This window comes from Hyperoodon ampullatus (assembly GCF_949752795.1).
Source record: "Hyperoodon ampullatus genome assembly, chromosome: 1".
In the NCBI taxonomy this organism is placed as follows: Eukaryota; Metazoa; Chordata; class Mammalia; order Artiodactyla; family Ziphiidae; genus Hyperoodon; species Hyperoodon ampullatus.
Window position 1 is genome coordinate 55,957,559 of NC_136914.1, and position 24,755 is coordinate 55,982,313.

General features: G+C 35.1%; 1 protein-coding gene across 1 annotated transcript in view; it reads right to left on the minus strand.

Moving 5' to 3' along the window:
* Positions 1-466: 466 nt before the first annotated feature.
* The window catches only part of CTNNA3 (catenin alpha 3), a gene marked incomplete at both ends in the record, with an annotated part of 1,638,358 nt that continues 1,614,069 nt past the window's right edge, over positions 467-24,755 (minus strand). The window contains 1 exon segment of the mRNA XM_079710492.1: positions 467-754. Coding sequence (XP_079566618.1) covers positions 467-754 — 288 coding nt within the window.

Consider the following 24,755-nt stretch of genomic DNA (forward strand, 5'->3'; position numbering starts at 1 on the left):
GTTACATCAGATAAAGGAAGTATGGAGATTAAATGGGAAAGTATTTTATGAAATCTTTTGTTTCCATTGAAAACCAAGTCAAGAGCTCATATCACTATTTTAATTCAAAATGAAAAGGGTGAGTATACTTAAGCTGTTACAGATGAACAGGACTCATCTGAGTCTCCTGTGTTCATTTAGTAATGAATATAAGATATTCTCTGTGCTGGGAAAGGCTCAATGACACCTGAAGATTTCATTCATTCAACAAGCATTTGTTGATTACTTATTAGATTCTGGCCATAGAGAAATGACAATGGCATGATCCCAAATATATGTTGCTCATGTTGGTTAGGCTTTCAATGTTTTACATTATTTTTGGGTTAAATTCTAAGTTAGTGAACTTACAGAACTAATCAAGTGTAAAAATAAAGCAGTGTGTTTAGCCAGGACTTTGTAATATAAACACTAGAGTAGAATAGTGGTTTCAGTAGATATGTCTTCCTCTAAATTCACTCATCACTTGCACTGGGTGGATTTTTTTCTTTGCTGAGCCTCGTCTGACAGCTGCATAAGTTTCCTCTGGTTTCTCTCTTTTAATCAAGGGTTTTTTTGCAGGAGCCTTCATTCTCCACATAACAACTGGGTGCCGGGGCCCAGCAGGACTCTGAATTCGGATGATCTTGGTTGAGGCAATGTAAGACATTTTCACTGTTTGCACTACAGCATTCATTAAATTTTTGGCTGCTTGGATCAGGGAGGTGACACTGTCCAACTGTAGAAAAAAAACAAAAAACAAACTATTATTCAGAGAATGTAATCAGGAATTTAAAGAGATTTAATGTTACAGAAAATGAAATGTGCCACTTTGTTTTTATCCCAGAAACAAATGAGTTATTCCTCATTTTATATACCTATGTAAATTATCACATCAATCTATTTTTAACCATTAATCTAGTCATCTGATGCATAAGTAGTTCCATATTCTATTTTCTAAGATGATAGCTTAGTTTTTTTTTTCTTGGTTTTCAGTGAAATCAATTCTGTACCTTCTATATCATACCATAAGAAACAGATGGTCACTGCTTTCTTTGTAATGGATCTCCATACTTCCAGGGTTAATGTTCACTCCTTTTATAAGAAACGACTGTCTACAGTAAAAGCTATGTCATATATAAGTAACTTAATAAAACAACAACTGAAAAATCTTGGGGAATTCATAATCTACGATACATATCATACACACATATGCATATACACATGCATGTATACCACTCATTTTCATGAATATTTCCCAAATCCACCTACAAGAGTCTCTTTTTTAAAAAACACGTAATTCTTACACCTATCAGGCAGTGTATTAAAACAGATCTTTTCAGTCAAAGTTGGTTTAAATTCCAGATCTGCCATTTAGTAACATAAATCATTTAACTGTTTTCATCCTAGTTTCCTCAGATATAAAATAGGAAAAGAGTACTTATTGAAGTTAAATAACATGTGTAAAGAGCCTAGTAGACTGCCACATAGTTGTTATTAAATATTTCCTTTGTTTCTTGTGAAGGCTGACAAAATTGCTTAATTATAAAGATATACCAATGAAATTACTAAAAGACACCTTTTCCCACATGATTCTATTTTGTAATTGTTGTTATGTTTTCTGGGTTGTCCACTAAAACCATCTCAGTGCAAAATGAGGTGATATTCCTAGAATCTTGCAAAATACTTTAGAGCTAACCCCAGTTGGTTCATTTTTATATAACTAATGCCTCTTCCATTATTTTAGTTTGGCAGATTGTCATCCACAGCCAACTCACACAGGAAGATGTGCTTCCACTGTCACCTGGCTATGATGTGTGCTGTCAGGTGAGGCTCAAACACTGCCTCTGTAGTTACTGAAATCCATCAGCAGCTGACTGGCCTGAGTACTCTACTCAGTTTGCAGTTTGAGGAATCTCATCTCACACACACAATAAATGAGCGAAGGAAAGTAGTAAGCTCAGGTTATGTGCCTGGGGCAGTGGTCTAGCTGGCTGCTTCCTCGGTGGAAAATTTAATTAGCCCCATTATATGCCAACCCTGAAATCCTTGAAAAGGTAACACCAAAAAATATGTAATTTGAAAGGCAGTAATACTTGAAAACTACACATCTTTGAGTCTTTTTACTTACTGAAGCCAGAAATGTAAAATCTTTGTATGTGTCAGGAATGACAAATTTTTTTTACAAACATTAAACAGGATTTCATGAAGCACTCACGTGTATTTCAGAGAACACTTATAACTTCTGAATCTGTACACAACTTAAAAAAAGACAGACTTTGAATAGAATAACATACTTTGTAATTAACGTTACTCTGTGGACAAACTGCACGCTAAAATCTGCTGTTTAATAATTAGCAATTTTCATTAAAGACCTCCTAGAGCTAGTTAGATTCTGAAAGTAGTTTCCAATCTCACTGTAGTAAGAAGAAAGTTTTTCTAAATGAATTAACCTGAATAGTACTGAGGATCCTTGGTAATCTTCTCTTTCAAACATGAAACTATTTGGTGTATTCTGAGGGCTCTGTACTGCCATTAAGTCTTCTGGAGAAGAAGGTCCTAGGGACCTGCTGTCATTCAGGATTTCACCAGGGCCTCTGGCCTTCCCACCCTAAAACTGACATTCTCTTCTCCTTTTGACTCTGTAATCTTGTCATGTATAGATTGTATTTATTTCATTTGCTTTTGAAGCAAATGAACCCACCCATACAAGTGGGTTTTATACATAAACCTATAGTCTTGAAAGGTTTAAGTGAAATTCATGACTTAAAATGTGGAAGTTGACTTGTCTTCTTTCCTCACTGAATCAGCAAAGCCCTGTCTGTGCCATTGCGGTTTCTTATTCTGGCCTCTGACAAATCTATTTATTTAAAAATCCTAAATGACTGTAGTAGGACTTCTCCAGTAGACTGAAGAAAACCACAGGACAAATTATCCCTCTAGGAGAGCATGAAAACTAGTTTTGCAGACAGATTAGGACAATTGCTGCAAGAATACTGTTATTTCATGAGGAAAGCTTGTAAGACATTCTATGAGGATCTTTGAGGTCCAAGAGCTATATGCCCTAAGAGGCCTGACTTTTTGCTATTAGCCAGATCACAAGCCACACAAGCAAGGGGCATAGACAAGCCAAGCAAATGGTAGGGAATTTTGAGGCCTAAGCAGTGCCTCAGGCCTACTCATAGAGAATAACTGCACAATTTCATGTCTCCAAAAAGCATTATAAGTCCTCTTACCAGGCTTAGTTTAATGATAAATCCTCCAAGGGAAGAATTCAAAAGAATTCCCTTTGTGGAAACACAGCATATTTGAGTAGGCTAATGTACCATTTTGGGATCTCTGTGTTCAATTTCTTGAACAAAGTTTTCTGAATTTCACAAGTGTACCTGTGCAAGCGAGAATGTTATTTTACTCTAAAGGCCTGGTAGAATAAACCAATCAGACTATAAAACTCAGGTCCAAAAATTCTCTTACCATTGCAAATCACTTTCATCAACTGAAAAGGCTTCTAAGTAAATGTAACTTGAAATGTTTGTCATAAAACGAGCTATTTTTCCTAACATCTGGTAACAATCCTCTCTGATTTGGATGAAGAGTTCTTGATCACAAGGTATCAACTGAGAAATGAAATGGCTTCTAAGGCCCTGAAACCTCCTAATGTTATATGTAAATATTTGCATGCAAGTACATGTAAGCAGCTTCCTGTTGACTTCTTTCCATAAAAGTGGATGAGGTTAAAAAAAATAAAGAAGATCTTGATCCAAATTAAAGGCCTGTGATCTATATAAACTGGAAGTCTGTTCTCTTACCATAGTAAATAGGAATATAGCCATCTTTCTTATGGTAGTGACTTGTGCTTATTCTTACAATACTGATGTGGTTTCAAAATAACTGAACTTATGGGTCTATTAATGTCACAATAAGATCTTCAATATTGTCAATGTTCAAAAATAAATCAGACATAGTTCATAAGTTCTGCCTCTTTTTTTTTGAGGATCTACATGAATATACAGATGATGCTCAGTGTTAGCTCTAACTGCAAGATGTATTTTGCAAATAATCCAAGTTAAGACCATCTAAATAGACTCCTTCTCAATATTATCATTCGACAGATCTTAGTTTTATTGTAATGTCTCTTTTGTGCTTTGTGGTATGTAATCTGTGATTTCAGTTAAGCTACAGTGCAGTCTGTCCAGTTCTAAGAATGTTTTCAGACAAAAGGCTTGGTCCTAGTTAGATGTGCGTCTGCAAGCCTTTGCTGTGGAAAAGGATTATAACAACAATAAAAGGTATGTTCTTTTTCCTCATAAAATGTCAAAATTTTGTTCATGTATACATAAAATGGCTGGATCTTTTTACAAAACTCGAAGTTAAATACCTGTGATAAAAGTCCTCAACAACTACATCAGAGTGGAATGTTTGCTGGCAAATCTTTGTTCAAATCTTACTGTAATTATTGATAGTTAAGAGGAATATCCAAGAAAGACATGCTAATTATTCCTTCTTTTAATTTTGTAAGTTCCTCATCTACGTCATGTCGGAACACCAGAATGTCTTGTGCTTACTGCTCTGACTCTCCACATTCTGGATACAAGACCTTTGTCAGAAATGTGTTTTGCATGAGGTTGCTAATGCCCGCTGATGTAGATCCCATACCCTTGCACCTGGGCTGTCACCTGGGGAAAGCATAGATAGCTCCCCAACCCCTGTGTGAACTGCCATGGCAACTACAGTTGCTGGGACTCCTGTGGAGAGAAATGCCTGGTGTTGCCTGGAAAAATATATTTCCTGTCCTATAACCTTCTAGGTAAACTGGTGCCAAGGTAGCCTATGATATTCTTGTAAGTCTCAATGTTTACCTGAACTTAAAGACCCCTGGTGGATATAGCACCTGCACAAAAGTAGTACTTGAAAGGCAAATGTGTGCGGTTTAGCTCCAAGTATAATAACAGCTTATAATAATTGCTAATATCTATTGTGTGCTTCTTGTGTGTTGGCGCTGTTCTAAACAGTTGACATAAATTAACTCACAGCAATCCTGTGAGGTAAGTACTATTATTATCTCCATTTTAAAGATGAGGAAACAAAGGAACTAGAAGGTTTGGTAGCTATCTCAAGGCGACACAGCTATTAAATGGTAGAGTTGGAACTGGAGCCAAGGCAGTGTTGTTCAAGTACCTGGTACTTTTACCCATTACACAACACTGCCTCTCAGTAATATGGCACTTCCAATGTGTATTTTCAGATATTGTATAGTTGAAGAAATTGCACCAACATTAATACAATGTCTAACATTTTTAAAAAATGACTATTCAATAACTGTTCTTAGAAAGGTTATAGAATTTTTGTATGCATGTTGGTCCTAAGAAAAATGAGAGTATCTTACTTGCCAATGTATTTTGTTAGGATGATAGTTTGATAATGTCTATACTCCATTATTTTCCAAGCAGCATGTTTTTGAAATAATAAATACAAATAGTCAGTCATCCTCATAAGCCCCAAACAGTTTGAAGACTTTCAGATTAAAGATATTTTCTAACAAAACCTTTAAAAATTTTAAAATGTAGATCTCAGTAAACATATCAATAAGGCAAAGATAAACCATAAACAAATCATATTATAGTTTCTAGGACATGGAATTGTATAACATTTACTGCATCTTTAAAATGTGTCATACTGTAAATACAAAGCAAACTTTTTTTTTCTGATTCTCAAACAAAATTAAATAAATTTGTTTGCCTTGGTTTTGCAGTAGAAACCAGGATTTTGTCCCCAGACCCTGGAGTTTCTAGTCAACCTGTACTTAGTTTTAAAATGCTCAGTTAAAGTATTTGGAAATAAGGTTAACATAGGTAACGTTAAAGGGCATTACATATGTGTGTTGGTAGGTAACAAGTGACAGCTTAAATATTTCTTAAAAGTAAACACTGTTATAGTCTTTCTAACTTATGATTGGTCTAATAATGGTAGTTGTACTCCATAGGAAATATTTAGATACACATTTGTTAGCAAAAATACATCATCTAATTCAACATGTTTTTAGTATCCACCCTGAACTTTTCTTGAGGACCTAATTTTATCCAAGTACTTGCTTATTAACACATCCTTTTGTTTCCGAACAGATTTTTAGAAGAATGGCCTGTATTGAAAACATTCTCCTTTTTATGTTGCATTCAAAAATGTTAAAGAGCCAGGCTGGCTTAATGGGAAAATCAAATAAGGGGCTTTGTTAAGGTTAGTCAAAATGGAGTTATACATCCAAATTGAAATTGTCAAGCTTATAATTAAATTGAGAAGGTGGCGCCTTCTTTGAATATGAAGAGTTATTCCAGTGGGCCACTGATAGGATTCATCTTGTAAATTTGTCCTTAGCCAGCTCTCCATTAGATCATGACAACAGAAAAGGACAACTTAAGTTGAAAGGGGGAAAATCAATGTATGGAATAACTAAAGAAATTTAACACTGCTGAAAGGGCCATACATGAAATGAAATATGACATTTATTCAGTTGTAATATATTGTCCTGTCAAAAAGCATTTTCCGATCTTATTGTTTTCTAAAGCACATTTTCCAGGCCAAAAACATTTTATGTCATCTTAAAAGGAAATAATAAAAAACATAACACCAATTCAGGTGGCTACTCAGAATGCTTTTTAATTCTATTTGAAATGGCTTATTTTAGAAATACTATTGGTAATGTTAGTGATTAGCTATCCTATAGTCATGTTGGCTTAAAGGCAAATGATTAGCTGAAGAACTAATTTTCTACAACAATTATACCCCAGCTACTAGTTACACAGATGCTTTACTAAGTAGTGCTAGCAGGAGGGGCTGGGTTTGGCATGGTTCTCTGACCTTCTGTGTTTCAGCCTGTGCTGTTCTTCTCTCCAGCATCAGGCAGTGCTCTGAGTTCTGCCCTTTTCACAGGCATCTACTGATAATACTCAACCTGACATCTTAATGACGTTGCAAGGACTCTGTGCTGAGAGTAAGAAAGCACCGTTGTTGGTCCTAGATCGTACACTTATCTCTTGCATGACCATAGGTAAGGAAAAACTAGGTTGTGTGAAGCTAAAAATCCAAATAGCATCCATTCTCCAATCCATGTAAGGACTTCTATTTCATAGACCTTTTCACATTCCTCAGCACTATTTTTCAACCTGTCTTGATCATCATCATTCTACCATTTTAACCCCTCTAGCTGCAGTAGTAAACATTTCTTAGCTTGCTTCTGTCTGCTACAGCCAACCAGTAGAAGACAGATGTCCATGTTCCCAGCACTGATCCATAGGTTACTCTTTCTTAGAGAATCCCCTCATTGGCCAGATGGGTTTCTAGATAAATTGGTGGCCACCAACCTGAAGCTGACAGACAATGCTTTTGTGTCTTTAGCCAATTATTGCACCCATTCTACCCAAACACTATTTCAAACTTCCACTCTAATCAAACCTTTGTCACCTCACATTCTCACTTGTTCTGCAGATTACTTCACTTAAAATATAAAAATATAAAACAAGAAAGCAAGCAAACAACAAAATAGTAACAAAAACAGAAGCAGCAAAATGAAACTGCCTGAACTTGTCCTTAACTCCTGTCCATTTTTATTAAAATGAAAGTTATCTCTTTTTCTCTATATAAATGATACTTCTAATTATACCCTAGATTCTATTCCCTCTCTGCCTTCTTGGAGATTTTGCACAATTACTAATTATTTTCTACCAATGCATCTTCATTCTACTCCTTTCTATTGGCTTTTTCACTGTGGTATTTGTTTATTTTTTATATTTTTATTGAAGTATAGTTGATTTACAATGTTAATTTCAGGTGTACAACACAGTGATATAGATCATAATACATTTAAAGCTTTTACAAAATATTGGCTATATTCCCTGTGCTGTACATTATTACATACTGTATCTTATTTATTCATACATAGCAGTTTGTATCTCTTAATCCCATACCTCTATCTGGTGTCTCCCCACTGTTAATCACTAGTTTATTCTCTATATCTGTGAGTCTCTTTCTGTTTTGTTATACTGACATTTGTTATATTTTTAGATTCCACACATATAAGTGAAAACATACAGTGTTTGACTTTCTCTGTCTGACTTACTTCACTAAGCATAATATGGTACATGTCCATCCATGTTATTGCAACTGGCAAAATCTCATTCTTTTTTATGGCTGAGTAGTGTTCTGTTTTCCTGACACACACACACACACACCCCACATCTACTTTATCCATTTATCTTTTGGTAGATGTTTAGTTGCTTCCATATCTTGGCTATTGTAAATAATGCTGCTGTGAACATTGGGCTGCATATATCTTTTCAAATTAATGTTTTCATTTTCTTTGGATATATATCCAGGAGTGGAACTGCTGGATCATGTGGTAGTTCTATTTTTTATTTTTTGAGGAGCCTACACACTGTTTTCCGCAAACCAGTTTACATTCGCAATAACATTGAACTAGGGTTCTCTTTCTCTACATACTCACCAACATTTATCATTTCTTGTCTTTTTTTTTTTTTTTTCCCAGTACGCGGGCCTCTCACTGCTGCGGCCTCTCCCACTGCAGAACACAGGCTCCAGACGCGCAGGCCCAGCAGCCATGGCTCATGGGGCCAGCCGCTCCATGGCACGTGGGATCCTCCTGGACCAGGGCACGAACCTGCGTCCCCTGCATCAGCAGGTGGACTCCCAACCACTGCGCCACTAGATAAGCCCGATTTCTTGTCTTTTTGATGGTAGTCATTCTGACCGGTGTGAGGTGATATCTCATTGTGGTCTTGATTTGCATTTCCCTGATGATTAGAAATGTTGAGCATCTTTTCATGTGCCTGTTTGCCATTGGTATATCTTCTTTGTAAAATGTCTATTCAGATCTTCTGCCAACTTTTTAATATGTATTGTTTGTTTTTTGGATACTGAGCTGTATGAGATGTTTATTTGTTTTGGAAATTAACCTCTTATATGACGTATCATTTACAGATATCTTCTCCAATTCAGTAGGCTGTGTTTTCATTTTATTGGTGGCTTCCTTTACTGTGCAAAAGTTTAAGTTTGATTAGGTCCCATTTGTTTATTTTTGCTTTTGTTTATCTTGCCTGAGGACAGATCCAAAAAAATACGTCTAAGGCTTATGTCAAAAAGTATACTGCCTATGTCTTGTTTTAGGAGTTTCACGGTTTCAGGTCTTATGTTAGGTCTTTAATCCATTTTGAATTTATTTCTGTATATGGTGTGAGAAAATGTTATAATTCCATACTTTAAAAAAATTTTTATTTTATATTGAAATATAGTTGATTTACAATGTTGTTAGTTTCAGGTGTACAGCAAAGTGATTCAGTTATGCATATATGTATATCTATTCTTTTTCAGATTCTTTTCCCATATAGGTTATTACAGAGTATTGAGTAGACTTCCCTGTGCTATACAGTAGGTCCTTGTTGATTACTTATTTTATATATAGTAGTGTGCATATATTAATCCCAACCTCCTAATTTATCCCTCCCCACCACCTTTCCCCTTTGGTAACCATAAGTTTGTTTTCTAAGTCTATGGGTCTGTTTCTGTTTTTTCAATTTCATTCTTTTACATGTAGCTGTCCAGTTTTCCCAGCACCACTTCTTGAAGATCCTTTCTTTCCCTGTTGTATATTTTTGCCTCCTTTGTCATAGATTAATTGACCATAAGTTCATGAGTTTATTTTTGGGCTCTTTATTCTGTTCCATTGATCTATGTGTCTGTTTTTGTGCTAGTACTGCACTGTTTTGACTGCTGTAGCTTTATAGTATAGTCTGAAGTCAGGAAGCATGATAACGTGCAGCTTTCTTCTTTTGTCTCAAGATTGCTTTGGCTATTTGAGGTCTTTTGTAGTTCCAAATAAATTTCAGGATTATTTGTTCTAGCTCTGTGCAAAATGTGGGTATTTTGATAGGGATTGTATTAAATCTGTAGATTGCTTTGGGTAGTAGGGATATTTTTAACAATATTCATTTTTCCAATTCATAAACATGGGATCTTTCCAGTTATTTATATCATCTTCAGTTTCTTTCATCAATGTCTTATAGTTTTCAGAATATAGATCTTTCACCTCTTTGGTTAAATTTATTCCTAAGTATTTTATACTTTTTTATGTGATTGTAAATGGAATTGTTTTCTTGACTTCTCTTTCTGATAGCTCATTATTTGTATATAGAAAATCAACAGATTTCTGTATATTAATCTTGTATCCTATAACTTTACTGAAATCATTTTATTTGTTATAACAGCTTTTTGGTGGAGACTTTAGGGTTTTCTGTATATCATGTCACCTGCAAATAGTGATGCTTTTACTTCTTCCCTTCCAATTTGGATGCCTTTTATTTCTTTTCTTCTCTGATTGCTGTGGCCAGGACTTCAATACTGTGTTGAATAAAAGTGGTGATAGTATGCAACCTTGTCTTGTTCCTGATCTTAGAGGAAATGCTTTCAGTTTTTCACCACTTAGTATAACATTAGCTGTGGGTTTGTCATAAATGCCCTTTATTATGTTGAGGTATGTTCACTCTCTACCCACTTTGTGGAGAGTTTTTAACATGAATGGATGTAGAATTTTGTCAAAAGCTTTTTATGCACCATGTGATTTTTTTTATGGTTCCTTTTGTTAAGATGGTATATCACACTGATTTGTGGATATTGAACCATCCTTGCATCCTTAGAATAAATCCCCCTTGATCATGATGTATGATCCTTTTAATATATTGTTGGATTTGATTTGCTAATATTTTGTTGAGGATTTTTGCATTATGTTCATCAGTGATACTGGCCTGTAATTTTCCTTTTAGTGATATCTTTGTCTGATTTTGATATCAAGCTAATGTTGTCCTCATAGAATGAGTTTGAAAGCATTCTTTCCTCTACAAGTTTTTGGAATGGTTTGAGAAAGATAGGTGTTAACTCTTCTCTAAAAGTTTGGTAGAATTCACTTGTAAAACCATATGGTCCTGGACTTTTGTTTGCTGGGATTTTCTTTTTTCTTTTTCTTTTTTTTTTTTACTGATTCCATTTCATTACTGATAATTGTTGTGTTCATGCTTTCTATTTCTTCCTGATTCAGTCTTGTGAGACTGCACATGTCTAGGAATTTGTGTGTTTCTTCTAGGTTGTCCATTTTATTGGCATATAGTTGTTCTTAGTGATCTCATATGATCCTCTGTTTTTCTGTGGTGTCGGTCATAACTTCTCCTTTTCCATTTCTCATTTTACTGATTTGGGACCTCACTATTTTTCTTGATGAGTCTGACTAAAGGTTTACCAATTTTGCTTATTTTTTAAAGAATCAGCTCTTAGTTTCATTGATCTTTTTATTTTTTTAAGAGTCTCTATTTCATTTATTTCTCCTCTGAGCTTCATGATTTCTTTACTTCTACCACCTTTGGGTTTTGTTTTTTTCTTCTTCTGCAATGAACATTTTGGTACATGTCTCTTTTTGAATTATGGTTTTCTCAGGGTATATGCCTAGTAGTGGGATTGCTGGGTCATATGGTAGTTCTATTTGTAGTTTTTTAAGGAACCTCCATACTGTTCTCCATAGTGGCTGTACCAATTCACATTCCCACCAGCAGTGCAAGAGGGTTCCCTTTTCTCCACACTCTCTCCAGCATTTATTGTTTCCAGATTTTTTTGATGATGGCCATTCTGACTGGTGTGAGATGATATCTCATTGTAGTTTTGATTTGCATTTCTCTAATGATTAATGATGTTGAGCATTCTTTCATGTGTTTGTTGGCAGTCTGTATATCTTCTTTAGAGAAATGTCTATTCAGGTCTTCTGCCCATTTTTGGATTGGGTTGTTTGTTTTTTTGCTATTGAGCTGCATGAGCTGCTTATAAATTTTGGAGATTAATCCTTTGTCAGTTGCTTCATTTGCAAATATTTTCTCCCATTCTGAGGGTTGTCTTTTGGTCTTGTTTATGGTTTCCTTTGCTGTGCAAAAGCTTTGAAGTTTCATTAGGTCCCATTTATTTATTTTTATTTTTATTTCCATTTCTCTAGGGGGTGAGTCACAAAGGATCTTGCTGTGATTTATGTCATAGAGTGTTCTGCCTATATTTTCCTCCAAGAGTTTGATAGTGTCTGGCCTTACATTTAGATCTTTAATCCATTTTGAGCTTATTTTTGTGTATGGTGTTAGGGAGTGATCTAATCTTATACTTTTACATGTCCCTGTCCAGTTTTCCCAGCACCACTTATTGAAGAGGCTGTCCTTTCTCCACTGTACATTCCTGCCTCCTTTATCAAAGATAAGTTGACCATATGTGCGTGGGTTTATCTTTGGGCTTTCTATCCTGTTCCATTGATCTATCTTTGTTTTTGTGCCAGTACCATACTGTCTTGATTACTGTAGCTTTGTAGTATAGTCTGAAGTCAGGGAGGCTGATTCCTCCAGCTCCATTTTTCGTTCTCAAGATTGCTTTGGCTATTCATGGTCTTTTGTTTTTCCAAACAAATTGTGAAATTTTTTGTTCTAGTTCTGTGAAAAATGCCAGTGGTAGTTTGCATTGAATCTGTAGATTGCTTTGGGTAGTAGAGTCATTTTCACAATATTGATTTTTCCAATCCAGGAACATGGTATATCTCTCCATCTATTTGTATCTGTCAGGTTTATATTTTTATTTTATTAGTTTCTGCTTTATAACAAAGTGAATCAGTCATACATATACATCTGTTCCCACATCCCTTCCCTCCTGCGTCTCCCTCCCGCCCACCCTCCCCATCCCACCCCTCCAGGCAGTCACAAAGCACCGAGCTGATCTCCCTGTGCTATGCGGCTGCTTCCCACTATCTATCTACCTTACGTTTGGTACTGTATATATGTCCATGCCTCTCTTTCGCTTTGTCACAGCTTACCCTTCCCCCTCCCCTTATCCTCAAGTCCATTCTCAAGTAGGTCTGTGTCTTTATTCCTGTTTTACCCCGTTTATATTTAAGATTTTAGTTGGCACTTCCCTGATAACTAATGAAGCTGAGCATATTCTGTCTATACTAACCTGCATCTAGAGACCTTGCAGAATGCTCTTAATAATTCTTAAATATTTTTCCAGATTTTTGGATTTTCTTAGTATACAAAGCATGTCATCTGTGAATACTGACAAGTGTATTTCTTCTTTTTTATTTTCTCTTTTTTTCTCTTGCATTATTACAGTAGGTAGAAATACCAGTACAGAAGTGGTGATACCAGGTATTATTTTATTCATCTTCCAACCCAGAGAATGTTTTCAGTATTTAAGCATTGATTTCTTAGTTACCTCATGGACTAGATACTTATTTTTTTGAATTTCCTTGTAAGAGAGGATTTACTAGTTTTCTTCTTATTTTCTACCTAAAATACTATTGTAATTAGAGAACATGCTCTGAATGATTTCAAAAATGTACTATTTGTTGAGGCTTTCTTTATGACCCAACATGTGGTCAAATTTGATATGTGTCAGGAATACAGGAAAGTAAACTTTAGTATTGATATATCAGTGTTGTTTTATAATCATATAGTTTCCTTAATCCTCTTCTCAGTCAAGCCCATGCCAATCCCAGGTTTCAGGCAACAACTGATCTTTGTATCAGTATAGATTAGACGTACCTTTTCTAGAGATGCATACAAATGAAATTCTACAGCATGTACTTTTTGTGTGTTTTACAAATACAATGATGAGGGAAAACAAACTTCACCCATGTTACTGCATGTGTCAGTAGTTTATTATGTTTATTGTTGAGTATTAAATTTTATATGTATACCAAAACTTACTAATCCAATCATGTTGACTAGCATTTTTTTTTACAATTTTTATTATGAAAAAAGATGCTATGGCCATTCTTGTACAATTATTTTGTAGTATGTTTTTATTTATAAGAAACTATCACAATGTTGACCAAAGTTATGTTACCATTTCAAATTACCACCAGCAATAATATTAAATTATAATTACTCTACATCCTAGGCCATTTTTTTTTAATCTTTTTAAATTTTAGACATTCTAGTGAGTATGAACTGAAATGTTACTGTGGCTTTTCTCTGATTGTTAATGATGTCGAGGATATATTAGAGTACTTAATGAATATTCACACATCTTCTTTATCTGTTAAATATTTTGCTTCATTTTTTGGATTACCATCTTTCTAAAAGTTTTCTATATACATCTGGAAACAAGTCCTTTGTATATTTTCTTCCAGTCTGATTTTTCTTTTTATGTTCGTGTCTGAGTCTCTTGAGAAGTACAAGTTTTTAAATTTGATGAAATATTTATCAAAGATTTTCTTTTATGTTTAAGGCTAGGTCCAACTTTGTATTGATTTCTGTTTATGGAGTGATGTACAGTACATTTATTTCTTATTGATAACCCACCAGTTTTCAAGCACCATTCAGTGAAAATACTATTTTCTTTTAATTATCTTGGACTCACTGTCAAAATTAAATTGATCATCATATGTGGCTGAGTCCATTTCTGGACTCTGTTCCATTTCTATGTTTTTATCTTAAATACTATATAACTTTATGTTTGGAAGTAAAATATATTGAATATAAACTTGTTCTTTTAAATGATTTGATTATTTTAGGTCATTTGAATTGCTATATGATTTATAAAATTAATTAGTTTGGTAAGTAAGTCCTACAAAAATGCCTACTGGGATATTGATGGGGATTATATTTAGTATATCAATCAAACTGGATAGAAATGACAAGTTAGCAGCATTGACTCTCAATCTATGAAGAGAGTTTGTCATTTTTGGTTTAAACATCTTGCATATATGACAATAGATATCTTGCATATATGACAATAGATTTTTCCCTATTATTTTTTGATGCTACTGTAAAAGGTATTTTGAAAATGTAATTCTCCAATTGATGTAGGGCTCACCTTGTTTGTTTTCCTTCTCTCAGAGATTATGGTCTTCTGATATCTATTGACCAGTATTTGAAAATAGTTCTAATATATATCTCATTCAGTGTTATGGTTTCTCAGGTTATGTTTACAACTATCATATTACTCATTGTTTCATTTTACATATTTTCATATTATTATTTTCCTCTTTCTTGTTTTAGTAGGCTAATGAAATATTTTACATTATTGCTTTTTTACTCCCTAGTACCTCCTCAGTTACATATACATTTAGACTACTTTTGATTTGGCTCCTCTGAAGATAAAAACATGCTTCTTTGATTTACTAAGGTTTAATATAAAGTATTACTTATACCACACTTCTGTAATGCTAGAATCATAGAAAATTTGAATTCCACCTACTCATTTCAATTTCTACAATACTGTCTGTCATCCTGAATTTCAATTCTAAACAAACATTGTAAAGTCAATAGGGAAATTGTAGTATCACTTTGTACAGTAAAATTACCTTGGACTCACCATTCTCCTTCACCCATAACATTTAGTCAAAAACCAAGGTCCGTTAGTACAGAAGAAAGATATTGACAGGATTAAGCTAAACTATTACTACCTTAGAGCAGGTCATTATCTAACTTACTTAGAGCCCCAAAACATATTGCAGGTATCCATTTTGCTCCCCTCTAGTCCATTCTCTACATTTTCTTTTACAGTACACTGATGAATTTTCATTAGCCTTATCTTCATTCTAAGCTTTTGTTACAGATCCCAAAGCCTTAAATTATCTTGTCTCTTCCTGCTTTAACCAACTTTATTTATTGCTTTTACATTATGAGGTCCATCCATAGAATGAAACTAAACTAACAAATATTTTAGTTTTTAAATATGCCACATATTTCTCCTCACCTCCAAGCCTTTTCACAAGGGAACTCTTCTTCCCTTAGGTGTTACATTAATATCACTTTCTCAGGGAAACATTCCATGATACCTAGACTAGGCTGGAACACCTTTTTAATATGTTGTTATAGCAATTTATATTTCATCTAACATTAGCATCATCATAAGGCAATGAGGTCCATGTAGAAGAGAGAATACTCTCATTTTCACCCTAATTGTTTGACACAGGTTACAGGAAATATTAGACACAAAAATAACTTGAAATATTTATGAATCCCTGTGTCTTTCATCACAAGAAACTTGAGGAGGAAGTTTGTACTTTGGAGCACAATGATCCACCTATGGGATGCAGCAGAAGTATTTCTAAGAGGGAAGTTCATAGCAATGCAATCTTAACTCAAGGAACAAGGAAAATCTCAAATAAACAATCTAACCTTACACCTAAAGCAACTAGAGAAAGAAGAACAAACAAAACCCCAAAAGTTAAGTTAGCAGAAGAAAAGAAATCAATCATAAAGATTAGAGCAGAAATAAGTGAACTAGAGATGAACAATAGAAAAGATCAATGAAAGTAAAAGCTGGTTCTTTGAAAAGATAAACAAAATTGATAAACCTTTAGCCAGATTCATCAAGAAAAAAAGGGAGAGGGCTCAAATCAATAAAATGAAAAAGGAAAAGTTACAAAGGACCATACAACTGCAAGCAACTCTATGCCAATAATATGGACAACCTGGAAGAAATGGACAAATTCATAGAAAGATACAATCTCCCAAGACTGAACCAGGAAGAAATCACAAGTACTGAAACTGTAATTAAAAAACTCCCAACAAGCAAAAGTCCAGGACCTGATGGCTTCTCAGGTGAATTCTATCGAACATTTAGAGCAGAATTAACACCTATCCTTCTGAAGCTATTCCAAAGAATTGCAGAGGAAGGAAAACTCCCATAGTCATTCTATGAGGCCAACGTCACCCTGATACCAAAACCAGACAATGATACCACAAAAAAAGAAAATTACAGGCCAATATCACCGATGAACATAGACGCAAAAATGTTCAACAAAAATACTAGCAATCCGAATCCAACATGATCAAGTGGGATTTATCCCAGGGATGAAAGGATTTTTCAGTCTCTGCAAATCAATAAATGTGATACACCACATCAGCAAATTGAAGAATAAAAACCATATGATCATCTTAATAGACGCAGAAAAAGTTTTTGACAAAATTCAACACCCATTTATAATAAAAACTCTTCAGAAAGTGAGCACAGTGGGAATATACCTCAACATAATAAAGGCCATATATGACAAACCTACAGCTAACATCATCCTCAGTGAAAAGCTCAAAGCATTTCCTCAAATAGCAGGAACAAGACAAGGATGTCCACTGTCACCAGTTTTATTCTACATAGTCTTGGAAGTCCTAGCAATGGCAATCAGAGAAGAAAAAAAATAAAAAGAATTCAAATTGGGAAAGAAGAAGTAAAACTGTCACTGTTTGCAGATGACATGATACTATACACAGGAAATTCTGAAGATATTACCAGAAAACTACTAGAGGTCATCAATGAATCTGGTAAAGTTGCAGGATACGAAATTAATAAACAGAAATCTGTTGCACTTCTATACACTACCAACAAGAGATCAGAAAGAGAAATTAAGGAAACAATCCCATTTACCACTGCATCAAAAAGAATAAAATACCTAGGAGTAAACCTACCTAAGGAGACAAAAGACCTGTATGCAGCTATAAGACACTGATGAAAGAAATTAAAGATGATATACACAAATGGAGAGGTATACCATGTTCTTGGATTGGAAGAATCAACATTGTGAAAATGACTCTTACTACCCAAAGCAATCTACAGATTCAATGCAACCCCTATCAAACTACCAATGGCATTTTTCACAGACCTAGAACAAAAAATTGCACAATTTGTATGGAAACACAAAAGACCCCGAATAGCCAAAGCAATCTTGAGAAAGAAAAACGGAGCTGGAGGAAGCAGCCTCCTTGACTTCAGACTGTACTACAAAGCTATAGTAATGAAGACAGACAGTATGGTACTGGCACAAAAACAGAAATATAGGTCAATGGAACAGGATAGAAAGCCCAGAGATAAACCCACATACCTTTGGTCACTTAATCTATGACAAAGGAGGCAAGAATATATACAATGGAGAAAAGACAGCCTCTTAAATAAATGGTGCTGGGAAAACTGGACAGCACATGTTAAAAAAATGGAATTAGAACATTCTGTAACACCATACACAAATATAAACTCAAAATGGATTAAAGACCTAAATTAAGACTGGATGCTATAAAACCCTTAGCAGAAAACATAGGCAGAACACTCTCTGTCATAAATTGCAGCAATATCTTTTTGGATCTGTCTCCTAGAGTAGTGGAAATAAAAACAAAAATAAACAAATGGGACCTAATTGAAATTAAAAGCTTTTGCACAGCAAAGGAAACCATAAACAACATGAAAAGACAACCCACATAATGGGAGAAAATATTTGCAAATGATGCAACCGACAAGGGCTTAATCTCCAAAGTGTACAAACAGCTCATACAGTGCAATATCAGAAAAACAAATAGCCCAATCAATAAATGGGCAGATCTAAACAGACATTTCTCCAAAGAAGACATACAAATGGCCAAGAGGCACATGAAAAGATGCTCAGCATCGCTAATTATTAGAGAAATGCAAATCAAAACTACAATGAGATATCACCTCACACCAGCCAAAATGGCCATCATCGAAAAGTCTACAAACAATAGCTGGAGAGGGTGTGGAGAAAAGGGAACCGTCCTACTGTTGATGGGAATATAAATTGGTACAACCACAGTGGAGAACAGTATGGAGGTTCCTTAAAAAACTAAAAATAGAGCTACCATATCATACAGCAATCCCACTCCTGGGCATATATCCCTAGAAAAACATGGTTCAAAAGGATACATACACCCTGATGCGCATTGCAGTGCTGTTTACAATAGCCAAGACATGGAAGCAACCTAAATGTCCATCAATAGATGAATGGGTAAAGAAGACATAGTATGTATACACAATGGAATATTACTCAGCCATAAAAAAGAATGAAGTAATGCCATTTACAGCAACGTGGATGGACCTGGAGTTTATCATACCAAGTGAAGGAAGTAAGTCAGACAGAGAAAGACAAATATCACATGATATTGCTTATATGTGGAATCTAAAAAAAAATGATACAAATGAACTTATTTACAAAACTGAAACAGACTCACAGACTTAGAGAATGAACTTATGGACTTATGGTTACCCAGGGGGAATGGTGGGGAGAGATAGACTGGGAGTTTGGGATTGACATGTACACACTGCTATATTTAAAATAGATAACCAACAAGGACGTACTGCATAGCACAGGGAACTATGCTCAATATTCTGTAATAACCTCAATTGGAAAAGAATTTGAAAAAGAATGGATACATGTATATATATATATAACTGAATCACTTTGCTGTACACCTGAAACTAATACAACATTGTTAATCAACTATATTCCAATATAAAATAATTTTTAAAAAATTATTTGAAATATTTATATGTTATAGAACTTATAAGTACAGAAACCTTATATAATAGAACTTATAAGTACAGAAACCATATATAAAATATTTCCAAAGGTAGGCATGATTTCAATTATTCTCTTCTATTCTTCCCCAAAACAATATTTCCCAGACATTCCACTGCCAACATCCATAAAACAAACTTTTCTGGTGTCTAGAAATGGCATTCTTGATTAAATGATGCTTTTCATTATTTGTCAGAAAATTCCAAATTCCTACATTTAGATAAAGATCACTCAGTGATTTAAATGTAATATCAATAAGATATAACTAATAGCCTAAGAATAAAATCATTTTTGTAGTATATAACCTATTATATTTGAGTCTCAACTCACCACATCCTAGATATGCAGTTGGGGAGGAAATTAATTAGCTTCCCTGAGCTTCTGTTTCCTTTCAGGGTTGGTTGTTAAGATTAACTGTGATACTTAGGTAGGGCTCTACACATACATGTACACATGCACATAATGAAGCTGTGATTTTTACAAATCTATAAAGTCAACTGGCAAATAATACAACACAGAATTTGGAGATTTGGATGGAACAAAACTAAGGACAAATTCTACCTACGTTTGCAAAGCCAGGAACAGCACAAGAACATTTCTTGAGAATAAGGTGCAAGAGCAGGTACTAAGACTCTTTCTCATCCCAGCACACACACACAGACATCTCAAATGAGCATGAAGCCAGTTCTGCTCATCACAGTTCTTTCAGTGAGTGTATCAGTCAGGGTCCAGTGAGGAAGCTATAAACTATTTCAGGTGTTTCAAACATGGAATTTAACACAGAAAATTGCTTACTGTGAGGCAGCCCTCAATTTGCCATCAGCATGAACTATTACTATTCCTAGTACTGAATGAAATGGAAAAGATGAAGCTATGACAAACAGCTAAAACACCAAAAGTGGATGACTGCCTGCCAGTAGGTTGCCAATTGCTCCCATTGGTTAAACCTAGCTAAAAAGTAGTAGACAAAAGAATCTTGGGTAGAGAAAGGTTCTGGGAGCACAAGTGACCATGACTAGCAAAATAAGATTTTTGCCCAAGCTAGCACATCCCCTCAATTTCAGTGTGTCATGCTTTCATTCATAAAATCTCATAGAAATTACCTTTCCATTATGTGTGTTTGAAAAAGAAAGTTCATGTCTTTGCTCTCATCAAATCAAATAAATGTTTACACAAAATCAAGTGGTTCTTTTCCTACCTCTATTCTTAGTAAAATATATATATATATATATATGGGAATGCTGGCTTTAGCTCTCAAAGATTTTACATACTTAACGATCTTTAAGATGCTGTCAAACACACGTATGCTTCTTTAGAAAATTTTTGCTATTTTGTTGGGAAAATAGAGGCTACAGGAATAAGGGAGTGCATAAATGAACTCTAAATTATTATATAGATAAGCATATACATTTTATGTATTTATATTCAGGATGTGGTTTTCCGACAGTAAAATGTCACCTTCCCTGCTTTGAAGTACATCTGAAATTCCACCTCATGTTACAAATTTCCTTTGCAACCTAGATTTTCCAGAGTCTTTGATGATTTGACCATGATTTAAACATAACTCTATAAAATATAGCATTAGTCTCTATTTTAAAATTAAAAACTAAATTTCACAATTATCTATAAAATAAGAGCCATACTGAAACCATGACTTGCTTTAGACAACTGCCAGTTTTCTGGACTCTTGTGTACCTTTTTAATATCGTATGCTTCCTGTGATCTCACTTAAGTGGTAGATCTGCGACTCCAGCCTCATGCCTGCTATGTCCTACAGACATTACAGTCATGTTCTGTGACAGTGGTCTGAATCTAGGATAGGAAGCAGCAGCATTAACTCATACCATTATTGCTTCATCCACACACTGGAAGGAAAGGGAAGCAGGTAACAAGACAGAGCAGTGCTTCAGAAATTATTCCAGGGAAAGCCTGGAGCAACATAATGCTGTTATCTCAAATGTGAAGCATGGAATATGTCAGGTGTAAAAACCGTACCTCGAGGAAAACAAAGTGTTTTGAAAAAATGACTGTCTTCTATTTATTTGAGACTCACAAACTTTGTATCTGAGTAAATATCAGAGATTAGAAAAGCATCCACAATGGGGAAATACTAAAATGTTCTGCTCTGGAATTTAGTCTCTTTTCAAATCAGAAATCTCTCTCATCTTGCCTAGAATGTCTTATAAAACAGAAAACCCTCTTCCAGAGTCTTTCTATAGATAATCACAGCTGTCTCTTAGTTAAGGGGATGAGATTCAAAGGCATTTCAGAGCAGCTGGTTGTTTCCTCCCAGCTGCTTGGAAAATGGGAAACTTTATTGGCATCAAGCCCCAACCCCAAAGCAGTAGATATCTAAACTAGCTCTCAGGTACTGGAATTCAGCAGGCAACCAGCAGAAACATGAAGCCATGAGTGTTTTTTAATCACTGTGATCTTAGCTTTTGTGTGAATTTAAAGAATAAAGCCCACAGGGTCGGTAGGTTACTGTATAGGTGTGCAGGTATGTGTGGGGAGAGGGGAGGAAGGAAGGAGAGCCAGGTGGTTAGGAATATGGACTCTGGAGACAAACTACTTAAATCCAAACAAGTTCTTTCTCTAGGTCTCAGTTTTCTCCTCTGTAGAATGGAAAACCAACAATATCTACCTCATAGGATTGCCATGAGGACAGATTAAGGATATAGCACAATGCACCATATATACACTGATTCACTATCATTATTATATTACTAAGGTTTTGAAAACAACAACATTCCATTCCCACTGGTTATTGCAAACTGTAAAAAAATGAGGAAGGGAGAAGTTGTAATAGTGACCACTATTTTGTATACTTGTGTCAAGACCATATGTTTTAAAATAGTATCTATAATCCTAATAACAACCCTATGGGGTAGGTATTACTTTTCCCATTTATCAGATAAGGTATCTAAGAACTATGACTCAGAGAATTTCAATGCCTTGTCCCTGGTAAGAGGTTTTGGGATTAAGCCCAGATCTCTATAACTCCAAATCCCCTGCTTGCTCAACCATTCTGTGCTGCTACGCTCTCAGGAAAAATAAATATTTTGTAATTTAGTGAAAAGTCTTGTTTGGGACTGTTTTGCTCTGGCTGAGACCTCCCAGCCCACTCTTCTTGTTCTCCCTCAAATATGTCGCACTGAGGTATCCCTCCTTTTTATCTGGGGAGTCTTTTTCTTTTAAGCCCTGAACATTTAATTGTTAGTGATCTCCACTCAGTTTCTCTGAATGGCACTCCCCAGTCTAACTCTTGTACTCCAGAACTGTGTGCCAAATGTGATTGCTCATAATTTTCCTACTGCATCTTAATCAAGAGAATGATTGATTTTTCTGATAAAAATTGTTTGAATTTATAGGTAAATCTCTATTTTTGTAGACCATGATTCTTGACTGTTTATTACATGCCTAACAATGGGCTGAGTGTTGTGTGTATGTGTGAGTGTTTCCCACTTCGGATGCCTAGTGTTTTCTCTTCTCTTTTTAATCTCATTATTCAACTTGAACATCTACACGTCCAGGAAATACAACAGTGTAATGACAATAACAGAGTGGTCACAGAGAAAGAAGAGGGTTGTCCTCTAGTTGAAAGCTTTTAACCCAGGGTTCAGACACACTGGTGCATTTCAATTACTTGGGCCATGTGTCACAGGGTCCAGAATTTGTTGGTAATAATAATAGTTCAAATACTGAAATTGGGGAATGATTTATTGTTTTCCCATAAATTAGAGTGGCTTCAAGGTTATCCCTCTAATTATATCCTTTCACTCACTTGCATTCTGATACACTTCTTGGAGTGAAAAAGAGCTAAAACTAGTTTCCTAATAATTAAGCTAGAAGTGCACTTTATCAATACAGTGTTCAGTGAAGTGTGTCTGCTCATAAGAAATATGTTCTGCATATGAATGCATGTCATGGCAGCAAAACAAAGAGTTACTGTTCTCTGGAAACTGGAGGCTGAGACTAAACAGATTATTCCCTTCAAAGGTGTTCCCCATAACACCAATGTGAAATAAATAATACGGTCATCTTCTAAGATTCAAGGTCTAATTTACTTTTAATAATCTCTGTTTTATACATTTCATAAGTATTCAATTCATGTTGGTTCATATTCCACAGTGTCTTCTGTGGTGGACACTAGCAGCTGAGTACCCAATAGTCATTTCCCCATTCTTTCTTAATAACTAAATTTCTGCCTGATTTTATTCAGGCAGAAATTTACCCAACATTGAGAGATGAAACACTGGTCTATTACCCTTTACAAATGATTGGTCTACGGGTGTTTTATGTGACCCAATCCTGAACAACTGGGTAGGGGAAAATCTCCTGGGCGTGATTCTGGGAAAGATATTTTTGTAATAAAAAATTATGGCATATAAAGAGAAAGCTCATTGTTTTAGTTCTTAAAAAGTAGTTGTGTAAAAACATGAAGTTTGCAGCCGGTGCATTCATACTGAAATTATAAGGGAACATTATAATTTAATGTTATAATTTAAATTATAAGAGATGATGGTAGAGGGAACTATGGAAAGAATCTAACTTTAATGATATTATTAAATATTGGAGCAACCACTATCTGGACTTCTTGTTATGGTTTAAACCACTGACAGTAAATTTTGTTACTTGCAATTAAGATCATTCTTCTCTCAAATCCTATTACCACTTCTGTAAGCCCAGCCCAAAATATTCAGAGGAAGATGATGCCATCATTTTCCTAGCTGGTATTCCACATCCCAACCATCATGGAAACATTGGTTGCAGCTATTTCCCTCCAGCACTATTCGTTCAAGAACATACAGAAACTCTTTACTATGGGTTTCATACTATGGGTACTCGGTTTTGCACTCACTTCTTATTTTTCTCCCAGGTCATATCTTTACTTAAGCATGACTATTGCATTTGCTATTGCTCACCTACACCTAGTTCATTCTGCCTCAAAATTTGAATCGCAAACTATTTTACCTATGAAACCACACCACACTCACCTAATTCATATCTATTTCCACCTCTAAAATCCAGGTTTTAAAGCAAAGTAATCGATTATTTCAATGAAAACAGTGTCTGTAGGTATGGAACCAATCAGCATGATATTGAGATCTTGTTCAACAATCTGAGAAAGAAATAAAAAATGGAGAAGTCCCTGAAAAAGGATAGGATAAACTTCTGGGAGAATGGAAAGAAGTCAAGGCACAAATGTTGCATTGAGGACCAAAGGGAAGCTCACTTAGGAGTGAAAGACCTTACGTTCAAGGAGGTCAGACTTTTCACCTTAGATAAACATTGACTGGGGACCTATAAAAGAGAGTCACTCCTTTTAGGAAGCCGTGTGGCTTTTTAA